At 48.1% G+C, this 12,203-nt stretch overlaps 2 protein-coding genes across 4 annotated transcripts in view; one reads left to right on the top strand and one right to left on the bottom strand.

Annotated features, from left to right (window-relative positions):
- Window positions 1–1,714, bottom strand: part of slc25a11 (solute carrier family 25 member 11) — a 27,430-nt gene extending 25,716 nt beyond the window's left edge. Inside the window, exon 1 of the mRNA XM_068023600.1 lies at window positions 1,583–1,714. Within this exon, the coding sequence (XP_067879701.1) occupies window positions 1,583–1,659 (77 nt within the window). The 5' untranslated portion in view covers window positions 1,660–1,714. The remainder of the gene's footprint in view (window positions 1–1,582) is intronic.
- Window positions 1,661–12,203, top strand: LOC137357344 (E3 ubiquitin-protein ligase DDB_G0292642-like). 3 transcript variants are annotated; one of them, XM_068023604.1, is made up of 4 exons: window positions 1,661–1,720; window positions 7,607–7,685; window positions 8,454–8,603; window positions 10,680–12,203. In XM_068023604.1, the coding sequence occupies exons 1-4, from the start codon at window positions 1,707–1,709 to the stop codon at window positions 11,118–11,120; spliced, it is 684 nt and encodes a 227-aa protein (XP_067879705.1). In that variant the 5' UTR covers window positions 1,661–1,706; the 3' UTR covers window positions 11,121–12,203. The 3 variants fall into 3 exon arrangements, with proteins under 3 accessions (XP_067879705.1, XP_067879703.1, XP_067879702.1); XM_068023602.1 differs by lacking the exon at window positions 1,661–1,720 and adding an exon at window positions 3,671–4,022 and having other exon boundaries at window positions 7,603–7,685; XM_068023601.1 differs by lacking the exon at window positions 1,661–1,720 and adding an exon at window positions 4,087–4,783 and having other exon boundaries at window positions 7,603–7,685.

The raw sequence follows: 12,203 nt of genomic DNA, 5'->3' as shown, positions 1-12,203 counted from the left end.
GACCTGAAACATTAACTCTGCTTCTTGCTCCACAGATGCTGCCAGACCTGCTGAGTATTTCCAGCATTTCTTGTTTTTATTTCAGATTTCCAGCATCTGCAGTATTTTAATTTTATATCAAGTGTCCTTACAGTGAACTTGGTAAAAAAAAAATCCATGGAATCTCTTCAGTTTTAACACAAGTCTTCAAAAATATTTTCAAAACGGTAGCACTTTTGTAACAACATCCACTTGGGAGGGCAGACAGGGCCTCGGTTTAACATCTCTTTGGAAAGACGGCATCTCCAACAGTGCAGCATTACCTCAGTACTACACTGGGAGCGTCAGCCTAGATTTTTGTGCTCAAGTTTCCGGAGTGCGATTCGAACCCACAACCTTCTGAAATACTTCTAGATGTCACTGCACAATACATCAAACATTTGCACTTCTCCACTTAGTGACCTCTTCACACATTAGGAAGCAGCAGATGTACCTACAACATGAGACCAGGGGCAGGAAAGATATAGCTACACCCTTTATGCCGAAAAGTTTTAACACAGTATAGCTTCTGCAAACAAAGTAACATAATGAGAGAATACAACAACAACCTATACCTACATAGCACCTTTAAAGTAGTAAAACTCCCCGAGGCACTACACAGGAGCATTTTATTTTTAACAAAGTATGAAACCCAAGCAAAAAAATGGTCATATTAGGACAGGTGACCAAAAACTTGGTCAAAGAGATAGGCTTTAAGCAGTGTCTTAAAGGATGAAAGCGAGGTGGAGAAGTGTAGGGAGGGTATTCCAGAGCTTAGGGTGGAGTGATTAAAATCAAGAGGTCAGAATTGGAGGCGCACAGAGCTCTCAGAGGGCTGTGGGGCTGGAGGAGATTACAGATATAGGAAGGGTCGAGGCCATGGAGTGATTTAAACATATGGATGAGAACTTTGAAATCAAGTCATCACTTGACCGGGAGCCAACTTAGGTCAGCGAGCACAGGGCAATAGGGGGAACGGTACTTGGTGCGAGTAAGGACGTTGGCAGAAGGGCGGGTGGTGTTGGGACAGAGATCTGGGATGACCTCAAGTTTACGGACAGCAGAATGTGGGAGACCAGACTGCAGTGCATTGGAATAGTCAACGGTATTGAATTCAAATGTCACCATCGGCTATGGGGTGGGGGGGGGATTCGAACCCATGTCCCCAGACCATTAGCCTGGGCTGTAGATTACTAGTCCAGCGGCAATACCACGACACCACCGCCTCCCCACATATATCTAAAATAGCAAAATAAAAGATAAAATTGTTGGCATATGTTGTTTGCTTTACAGAGAGAAAAACACAGCAAAATAACGGGAAATTCTCAATGTGCCAGTCACCAGCAAAACCCACGTTGATAAAAAGGCACAGCAAGAGCCCATCTGACTTGCGCAGACGCAGATTGGTATCAAACGCAGGGAAAGCCTGCAGTCGGCCAACATCCGGCATCCGCTTCAAAAGGCAACCTGACATTTGAGTTTCAAAGGATTAAATTTATCCGTTTCAAGCCGCCAGCGACTATTTTTCTCACGATAATTTTCTTTCAACGTGAGGTTACATTACCCCGCCAGGCCTCCGAAGAGGAATTTGATGGACTTGGGGGAGGTCCGGGCTTTGCCGCCCTCAGAAGCCGCCGCCATCTTTTCATTCACCAAGGTGACACTCAGGAGCGAGACCGTACGCGCCCATGGACATACGCCTGTACGTATTTACGTACGTACGTACGTACGTGACTGGGCTGGGCGGGGTCGGTGGTGCGGTACAGCTCGGGTGATGCGCATGCGTGCTCCCTGCCCCGCCCACTCTTACGCGGGACGGGAGCAGGGGGGCGTGGCCCGAATAGGCGCGTGCGCAGCGGGTCTTGTGTCGTGGCTCAGTGGGAAGTGACCCCCCCCACCCCGCTCCTCCCCCACGCCGCCTGTGAGACAGAGGGTTGTGAGTTCGAGCCCCATATCGGGCACCAAAAAAAAAAAAAGTGTTGATACTTGCAGTTTTGAGGGAATGCTGCACGGTCAGAGGTGCCAATTTTCATCCCTCATTCAACATCACTACAAACAGACGAGCTGGGTCATTACCACATTGCTGTTTGTGGGAGCTTGCTGTGCGCAAATTGGCTGCTGCCTTTCCTATATTACAACAGCAACCACACTTCAAAAGTACAAAAGCAAAACTGCAGGTGCTGGAAATTGGAAACAGAAACAGCAAGTGCTAGAAATACTGAGCAGGTCAGGCAGCGTCTGTGGAGAGAAAAGCAACGTTAACGTTTCAAGGTATGATGAAAGGTCACACAAACCTGAAACGCTAACTCTGCATTCATTGGCTGAGAAGCTCTTTGGGACTGAGGTGTCAAAAGCGTGATAGAAATACAAGTCTTTCTTGACGGCAATCTGCCTTTATCTTCCGAAGAAGGGTCACTGACCCGAAACGTTAACTCTGCTTCTCTTTCCACAGATGCTGCCAGACCTGCTGAGTGAATCCAGCATTTCTTGTTTTTGTTGCTGCCTTTATCTTCGATTGCTTAATAATTAATTTATATCCCAACAGCACCTTTAGATGACAGACTTGCATTTATATAGCGCCTTACTTCACCTCAGAACGTTCCTCAGTACTTTTTGAAGTGTAGTCACTCATCGGCCTGAGCCTCATCGCACCAGGCCAGGTGGCTCCCCCAAGGGGCCTTTGCAGGAACTTTCCATAACACCAGCCATCAAAGCCTCTGGCTGCATGTGGCAACCCAGGGCATCTGTACCAGCCAGCAATGCAGCTATCACCTACCTCACATTGTTATGTCCCTGACATTGAGGGGAAGTACGTTGGACAAATTTATCGACACACGGTCCCCAGGGACCCCCTGTAAATACTGACACACTCTCCGGGGACCCCCTGTAAATACTGACACACTCCCGGGGACCCCCTGTAAATACTGACCCACTCCCCGGGGACCCCCTGTAAATACTGACACACACTCCCCAGGGACCCCCTGTAAATATTGACACACTCCCCGGGGACCCCCTGTAAATACCGACACACTCCCCCGGGACCCCCCTGTAAATACCGACACACTCCCGGGGACCCCCTGTAAATACTGACACACTCCCCGGGGACCCCCTGTAAATACTGACACACTCCCTGGGACCCCCTGTAAATACTGACACGCTCCCCAGGGACCCCCTGTAAATACTGACAGACTCCCCGGGACTCCCTGTAAATACTGACAAACTCCCCTGGGACCCCCTGTAAATACTGACACACTCCCCTGGAACCCCCTGTAAATACTGACACACTCCCCGGGGACCCCCTGTAAATACTGACACGCTCCCCAGGGACCCCCTGTAAATACTGACAGACTCCCCGGGACTCCCTGTAAATACTGACAAACTCCCCTGGGACCCCCTGTAAATACTGACACACTCCCCTGGAACCCCCTGTAAATACTGACACACTCCCGGGGACCCCCTGTAAATACTGACACACTCCCCGGGCTCACCCTGTAAATACTGACACACTCCCCGGGCTCACCCTGTAAATACTGACACACTCCCAGGGACCCCCTGTAAATACTGAGACACTCTCAGGGTCCCCCTATAAATATTGACACACTCCCGGGACCGCCCTGCAAATACTGACACACTCCCAGGGACCCCCTGTAAATACTGACACACTCCTGGAAGTGGAGTCCCCTGGAATGTGTCAGTATTCACGGGGAGGTTGCCGGCACTGTACCAATATTTGTGGGGGGAGGAATTTATTAAATATGGTGCTTGAGTTCTGATATTTGCTCCTGCTCTGTGTTGAACTAATACTTAACATCCTCACAATTCAACACCAGAACAGCATCTGCTAATTTTAACCGTCGAAAAAATGAAAGTGAAACGAAAAGGGGCTTTACAGAGGTGGAATTTCAGAGCAGGAAGCAGAGAAGTTGTGTGAGAAGCTAAAACATATAGGCGTTGATCTCGAGAAATGGAACTTAATGTTGCCCTTAAATTTGAAGATCCAGCATGTAAGTGGCTTAAATACTGTTTCCAAACTCCCTTTTGTCGTTCTTAGTCAAGAGGGGAGGAGTGTGTGTGTGTGTCTGTGTGTGTGTGACTGTCTATGTGTGTAACTGACTGTGTCTGTGTATCTGTGTGACTGTGTGTCAGTGTGTGTCTGCGCGTGTGATTGTGTGTGCCTGTGTGTGTGACTGTGTGTGTGTGTGTGACAGTGTGTGACTGTCTATGTGTGTAACTGACTATCTGTGTGACTCTGTGTGTGTGCCTGTCTGTCTCTGTGTGCCTGTGTGACTGTCAGTGTGTGTGCCTGTGTGTGTGACTGTGTGTGTGTGTGTGACAGTGTGTGACTGTCTATGTGTGTAACTGACTATCTGTGTGACTCTGTGTGTGTGCCTGTCTGTCTCTGTGTGCCTGTGTGCCTGTGTGACTGTCAGTGTGTGTGCCTGTGTGTGTGACTGACTGTGTGTGTGTGTGTGACAGTGTGTGACTGTCTATGTGTGTAACTGACTATCTGTGTGACTCTGTGTGTGTGCCTGTGTGTGTCTGTGTGCCTGTCTGTCTCTGTGTGCCTGTGTGTCTGTATGACTGTGCGTGTCTGTGTCTGTCTCTGTGTGTCTGTGTGGGGTGTCTGTCACGTGAGGGATGACAGCACTTTGAACTTGAGTCATTGTGAGCTGGTGAAAGGCACTAGAGCAATGCAAGTCATTCATGTCTAGTTCCACTGCTTTCTGGGGCCAAATCCCAGGTTATTTCTCCTATCGGAGCACAGGTAGGTTTTGTTTTCCCGGGATTGCAGGCCTCGCAAAGGTCCCAGAATCGGGCAGCGGGTCTGCGCTGTTCCCTCCTGCTGGATCCGCGGCCGGTGGCGTCCTCTTCGGCTCGGCTCTCACACGGGCAGCGGCGCCCGGCGCCCCCGAGGACAGAAACAGCGGTGGTTTCTCTTGGCGCCCACAGGGCGTGACCCCGGCGACCCGCAAACTCAGCGGCGCTCGGCTGCGAGTCAGTGTCCAGCTGCGACGGTTTGCTGTTTCTTCAGCGCGACTTTGACGCAGCATAGGGCAGGTCAGGCCTGCAACGTAAACCAGGAGAAAAGAGTGACCAAAATCATCTGAATCTTAGGAATAGGAGAAGGCTATTCAGCCCCTCGAGCCTGTTACCCCATTCAATTAGATGGTGGCCTATCTGCATCCCAACTGCACCTGCCCGTCTTAGCTCCCTCACCCTTCATACCCATACCCAACAAATATCTATCAATATCAGTCTTCAAATTGACCCCCAGTTTTCAGGGGGACAGAGTTCCAGATTCCCACTCCCCTCTGTGTGAAGAAGTGCTTCCTGACATCACCCCTGAACGACCTGGTTCTAATTTTACATTTGTGCAACCCGTCCTCATAATTCAACCCTTTTCGTCGTGGGATCATTCTGGTGAATCTGTGCTGCACCCCTTCAAAGGCCAATATATCCTTCCTGGGGTGCGGGGCCCAGGACCCCAGTTGGGATCTAACCAAGGGTCGGTACAACTGAGACACAACCTCCTGCATTGGGCTCTGCATTCATGCACTGCAGGAAATTCCCAGGTTCACTCACACCAGGAAGGCAATGGGGAAGCTTCTCAGTTCACCGAGGTCTTCTGTGAGATCGGAAAAATCCAGGGGCTTTCCAGCCCTTCTCACCTATCAGGAACGTGGGAGCGGTGCCGTTGCGAGGGCCTCCACAATCGAATAGCAGGCTGGTGCGCGCAGGTTGCGACTCGACTGCTCACTTCCTTGCGACTGCCACACCCTTCAGGGCGAGAAAGTTTAAGGGAAGAAATTTGCGCTTCAGCAGCTGTTACGAAAATACTTTCTTTTATTTTAAAATATTTTATTTTTTTGAGGACTTGGGTTAAAACTGAAAAGATTCCATGAACGTGTTTTTACCAAAAAAGGGACAACTGACTTCTTTCCATATCTTCTTTTTTTTTCATCAAGAATTCACAAGTATTTGGCCAAAGTAGACTTTTTTTTGTCTTTTTTTTTTGGAACAGTCCTCTGCAGAGTGAACTTCCGTATTTTTTCCAGTGTGTGTGTGTCGCTGGGGAATTTTTAAAAAGGGAACTTTCATATTTCAATCTGTGTGTTAATGCTTTGTTTCGTTACTGGTTAAGTCTTGTTTTATGATAAACTGATAATTTTGTTGTTTATTAAAGAAACCTGGTTGGTGTGTTTTGTTCTGAGGTATTAAAAAAAGTATATGATTTGTTGTATCAGTAACCGACTAAAAATTTAATTGGAACTAGAAAAGACCATGCACTCCTCCTACCTCAGTCATAACACAACTAAGTTCTAGAATTAAAGGAGTCTTGAAGTTATTCCACCTTTAAATACAAGTCAGTAAGTTTCAGGAGGTGCCAACAACAGTCAAAAGAATGATTAGAAGATTTGTCTTTATATACAAAGTAGACAGACATCTGAAATCCACAGCACAGTGCCACCAAATGGCCACAATCGGCAACTACATTGTGACCGTTGACATAGCAAAATTAAATGGAAAATCATGGAACACAATAGTCAACCAATCAGCAGCAAGGACAATAACATGTACTGACCTATCACAGACACACTAAGCCTTACCAATCAGCAGCAAGACCCTGCCCACACTCCCATCCTCCACCAGGTACAAACCCACCTCCTATACAGATCCAGTCTTTTCCCCAGAAAACGGGCAGAGTTAGTTGCCTGAAAAGTCGGTTCTGAACAGTTCCTTTAAGAACTTGTCTTTCAAGAAAGCAACTGCTCTCTTCAGAGCAATTCACATGGTGTAAACTGTAAATCGTTTAACTCAACCTAAATCGAAAATGTTGACATTTTTGTGGGACGCCCTTGAGAACGTCCTGGGCCTTAAGAGCTGTAAGTGAAGATCACTGGAGGAAGCGATGTCATGTCACTCATGAGAAGGGAGTTGTGGGTGTAGCCCGACAGAGTGAGATGTGTTTAGATGTGGCTCGTGCAGTAACTGTATATATATATATGTTCTAGTTAAGTTATAATAAAAACCCACATTTTCTTTGGATAATACTTGCAGTCCTGTGAATCTTACAATAGTTCTCATACCAAGGGACCAGTTAAATTACAGGCATAGCAATTTACAATGGTAAATGCAAATCCATGGCCTCTCCCCCCCCCCCCCCCTCCACCCCATGTCTGTAATCTCCTTCAACCCCACTACCCTCCGAGATCTCTACGCTCCTCCAATTCCGCCCTCTTGAGCATCCCCCAATTTCCATCACTCCACCATTGGCGGCCATGCCTTCAGCTGCCTGGGGCCCCGAGCTCTGGAATTCCCTCCCTAAACCTCTCCGCCTCTCTCTCTCCTCCTTTAAGACGCTCCTTAAAACCGACCTCTTTGACCAAGCTTTTGGTTGGCTTGTCCCTAATATCTCCTTATGCGGCTCAGAGTCAAATTTTGTTTGATCATGCCCCCGTGAGATGCCTTGGGACATTAAAGGCACTATATAAATGCAAGCTGTTATTGTTGTCTGTGCCCTTAATGCAAGACTTTTTAATAATATGGAGTTTGGTTATATCTAAAATATATTCTCTTTGACAGCTAGTACACAAATCAGAGGCTTGTGTCAACACTTCAGAAATTCAAGGCAACTGACAAAATATGTGAAGAACGTTCTGGATTCGGTGCGTATCTCTTGTCCGCTTTTTGATCTTCTATTTCTTCAAATTTCACCCCCTGCCCCCACACTTCCCCATTCACCTTTAACCGAAGGCCTGCCTCCTGTTGGCTTATGATATATTTGTAAATTTATGCATTTGTAAGTCTCTGGTTAGGCCTCAGCTGGAGGATTGTCTCCAATTCCAGGCTCCGCTCCATAGGAAGGATGTTAAGGCCTAGGAGAGGGTGCGGAGGAGATTTACTGGAATGGGATGAGGGATGAGGGACTTCAGTTCATGTGGAGAGACTGGAGAAGCTGGGATTGTTCTCCTGAGAGCAGAGAAAGTTAAGGGGAGATTTAATCGAGGCGTTCAAAATCGTGAAGGTTTTCAATAAATAGGGAGCAATTGTTTCCACTGACAGGAGGGTCGGTAACCAGAGGGACACAGATTTAAGATAATCGGTAAAAGAACCCAGAGGGGGGGGGGAGATGAGGATGTTGTTGTGATCTGGAACGCGCTGCCTGAAGGGGCGGTGGAAGCAGATTCAATAGTAACTTTCAAAAGGGGGAAATACTTGAAGGGGAAAAATTTGCAGGGGAAAGAGTTGGGGAGTGGGATTAATTGGATATAACGTTCTAAAAGCTAGCATGGGCACGTAACTGTGAAGTGCCCTGGGGCATTTTTAATCACGTTAAAGGCGCTATATAAATGCAGGTTTGTGTTGCAAGGAAGCAGATGGAGTTGGCAAACCTTTTCTCAGTGAAGAGGCTTCTGAAAGTTGTCTCTCTGCAGGGAGTCCACAACTTCAGCTGTCTCAAGTGTGGGCAGCAATGGGCATGGCAGGAGGTGCGGAGTCTGGCATTGCTGTCCGAGGGAGAATGGAAACAGCACGAGGAGCAGGTCGCCCAGCTGACCAAGGACGACACTGAATCTTACAAGAAGGTATGAGCACCAACTGAGGGGCCCTGCACTGTCAGAATGTTGATAAGTCTTGACATAGTCTCATTAATGCAAAGGCAGAACAGATAATGCAGCTATTGTGGTCAGAACTGGTTTAAACTTCACGCTCACCCATCCAGTCCAGAGAAAAGAGTCCCAACCTGCTCAATGTTTCCTGATAGGTACAACCTTTCAGGTGTGGGCATCATTCAGAGCAATGGCAAATGGAATTTAATCCTGAGAAGTGTGAGGTGATGCATTTTTGGGAGGACTAACATGGCAAGGGAATATACAATGGATGATAGGACCCTAGGAAGTACAGAAGGTCAGAGGGAGCTTGGTGTACTTGTCCATAGATCACTGAAGGCAGCAGCACAGGTAGATAAGGTGGTGAGGAAGGCATATGGGATACTTGTCTTTATCAGCCGAGGTATAGAATATAAGAGCAGGGAGGTTATGATGGAGCTGTATAAAATGCTAGTTAGGCCACAGCTGGAGTACTGTGTACAGTTCTGGGCACCACACTATAGGAAGGATGTGATTGCACTGGAGAGGGTGCAGAGGAGATTCACCAGGATGTTGCCTGGGCTGGAGCATTTCAGCTATGAAGAGAGGTTGAAAAGGCTAGGGTTGTTTTCCTTAGAGCAGAGAAGGCTGAGGGGGGACCTGATTGAGGTATACAAAATTATAAGGGGCATTGATAGGTTAGAAAGGAAGAGATTTTTTTCCCTTAGCGGAGGGGTCAATAACTAGGGGGCATAGATTTAAGGTAAGGGGCAGGAGGTTTATAGGGGATTTGAGGAAAGATCTTTTCACCCAGAGGGTGGTTGGAATCTGGAACGCACTGCCTGAAGAGGTGGCGGAGGCAGAAACCCTCACAACATTTAAGAAGTATTTAGATGAGCACTTGAAATGCCATAGCATACAAGGCTACAGGCCAAGTGCTGGAAAATGGGATTAGAATAGACAGGTGCTTGATGGCTGGCACGGACACGATGGGCCGAAGGGCCTGTTTCTGTGCTGTATGACTCTATTCTCGTAAATCTTTTTGTTTTTGCATCTTCTCCAGTTCCTCTCTATCCTTTTCACAGTATGGAGACCAGAACTATACACAGTATTCCAAGTGTGATCTACTGTTGTAGAGCCGTAGGGTCACATCTGGCACAGAAAGAGGCCATTCGGCCCTTCGAGTCCATGCCGGCTCTCCACTGAGCTGTGCTGTCAGTCCCACTTCCCGGCTCGATCCTACGTCTATTTCTCTCAGGTGGCCGTCCAATGACTCTTGAAATCATCGATCGTCTCCGCTTCCATCTTTTGGGCAGCGGGTTCCGGGTCATTACCGCCCGCTACGTAAAGAAACGCTTCCTCATATTCCCCCCACCCCCTACATCTTTTGCCCAAAGCTTTCTATCTGTTTCCCCTAGTCCTTGTGCCATTTCTTAATGGGAACAGTTTTTCCTTGTCTAACTTATCTAAGTCTGTCATAATCTTGTACACCTCTATTAAATCAGGGGGTCTGGAGTACAAGAGTACAATTGCACATGACTTTGATGAGCCCACACCTGGAGTACTGTGTTTAGTTTTGGTCTCCATATCTAAGGAAGGATATCCTTGCCTTGGGGGGCGTTACAGCGAAGGTTCACTAGGTTGGGTCCTCTGATGAGAGGCTGAGTAAATTGGGCCGATATTCTCCGTAGTTTAGAAGAATGAGAGGTGATCTCATTGAAACAAACATGATTCTGAAGGGGCTTGACAGGGTAGACACCGAGAGGTTGTTTCCCCTGGCTGGGGAATCCAGAACATGGGGGCATCATCTCAGGACAAGGGGTCGATCACTTAGGACTGAGATGAGGAGAAATTACTTTACTCAAAGGGTTGTGAATCTTTGGAATTCTCTACCCCAAAGAGTTGTGGATGCTCCATCATTGAATACATTTCAGGCTGGGATAGATAGATTTTTTGGGCTCTCACGGGGAGCAGGCGGGTAAGTGGAATTGAGGTGGAAGATCAGCCATGATAGTATTGACCGTCTCAGGTCTGGTTTCACCAGAACAGTTCTGTTGTCTCTCCTCCCTACAGTGTCCAGGGTGCAGTCTCCTTGTCCAGAGGCTGGACGCGGAGAACCTCTGTGTGGAGTGCCCGGCCTGCTGCAAGAGAAGTGGGGCGCCCTATCGGTTCTGCTGGAGCTGCATGAGGAAATGGACGGGACAATCCCCTCAAGGAGGCAGCTGCAAGCACAAGTCCTGCAGCACAGTGGCACTGCTGCTGTCCTGCCCTGTGATAAACAACTCGGCCCTGACAGTCGACGGTTGCCCCGTAGTGCGAGCCTGTCCCGATTGCAAAACACTGATTTCACACGCAGGGGGTTGCAAGTTCGTTCATTGCAAAAACTGTAACAATCGCTTCTGTTACCGTTGCTTAGAAAATTTCAGTGCGTGCTATAATGCCAAACCCGAATGGTACCATTTCGCATTATGTGCCAAACCCATGGCGGTCCGGCAGACATTTAGTTCAAGATAGAAAATCTCGGCAGAGCAATGCCTCGATTTTTAAAATTCTCACCCTTGTTTTCGAATCCCTCACTTCCTCCCCTCCCACCCCATCCCTGTAACACCCCTCCCCCCCCCCCCCCCCCTTGCCCTGCAAACCCTCCAAGATCTCTGCGCTCCCCTCCAATTCTGGCCTCTTGAGCCATTGGTGGCTGTGCCTTCAGCTGCCTGGGGCCTCAACCTCTCCGCCTCTCTCTCCTCCTTTAAGACACTCCTTAAAACCGGCCTCTTTGTCCAAACACTTGGTCGCCTGTGCCTTATATCTCCTTATGTCTTGCCCATTGGTGCACTCATCACAAATAATTACAGAAGACCCACATGCGTTAATCTGTGACTTCGTCTCCTCAGAATGTGCGGCAAAAAGCCTTCAGTGGGCAGTCCTGACATAGTTTATTTACATTCGACAAGCAACCACCATTTTGCACATTACGTTGAATGAATACCTGCTTTTCCAATACTCTCTTGGTGCTTGCAAAAGTGTCCACAAGTTCCGTTGTAACCAATTGACGATTTTCCGAGCTCTCTTCTTACTTCGACTTCTTACAAAGAGGTGAAATGGTTGCTTTTTTTTTTGAGTGTTTATTTTCCAGCAGTGCGGTGTCGGATGCTCTCTTTCTGCTGTCTTGGCTTTCGGACTCCAAGTGGCGCTGAACCAGTGCCCAGCTCGGGGAATGGGATCCCAGCATCACCCACTCCAAGTGGCGCTGAACCATTGCCCAGCTCGGGGAATGGGATCCCAGCATCACCCACTCCAAGTGGCGCTGAACCAGTGCCCAGCTAGGGGAATGGGATCCCAGCATCACCCACAGGGAGAACATCACACGAAACCAGGGGACCACCACTCGCTCCCCATGAGCACAGTCCCCAGCTGGGAGCACCGGATCCTGGCATTACCCCTTCAATATTCCGAGCAATTTCTACTTCAAAGGTTTTACACTAACCTGCTTCTCAGGCAAATTAATCTGCAGATTGTTCATTAAATTGCTCTGATCCAATCACCTGTGAACGAAATCAGTTGAGAGCTAAACTGTCACATTAAAATAGTGCTTGGAAA

Source organism: Heterodontus francisci, chromosome 48, assembly GCF_036365525.1.
Source record: "Heterodontus francisci isolate sHetFra1 chromosome 48, sHetFra1.hap1, whole genome shotgun sequence".
Classification (NCBI taxonomy): Eukaryota; Metazoa; Chordata; class Chondrichthyes; order Heterodontiformes; family Heterodontidae; genus Heterodontus; species Heterodontus francisci.
The sequence above is the reverse complement of the archived record's forward strand: the minus strand, read 5'-3'. Positions and strand labels throughout refer to the sequence as shown.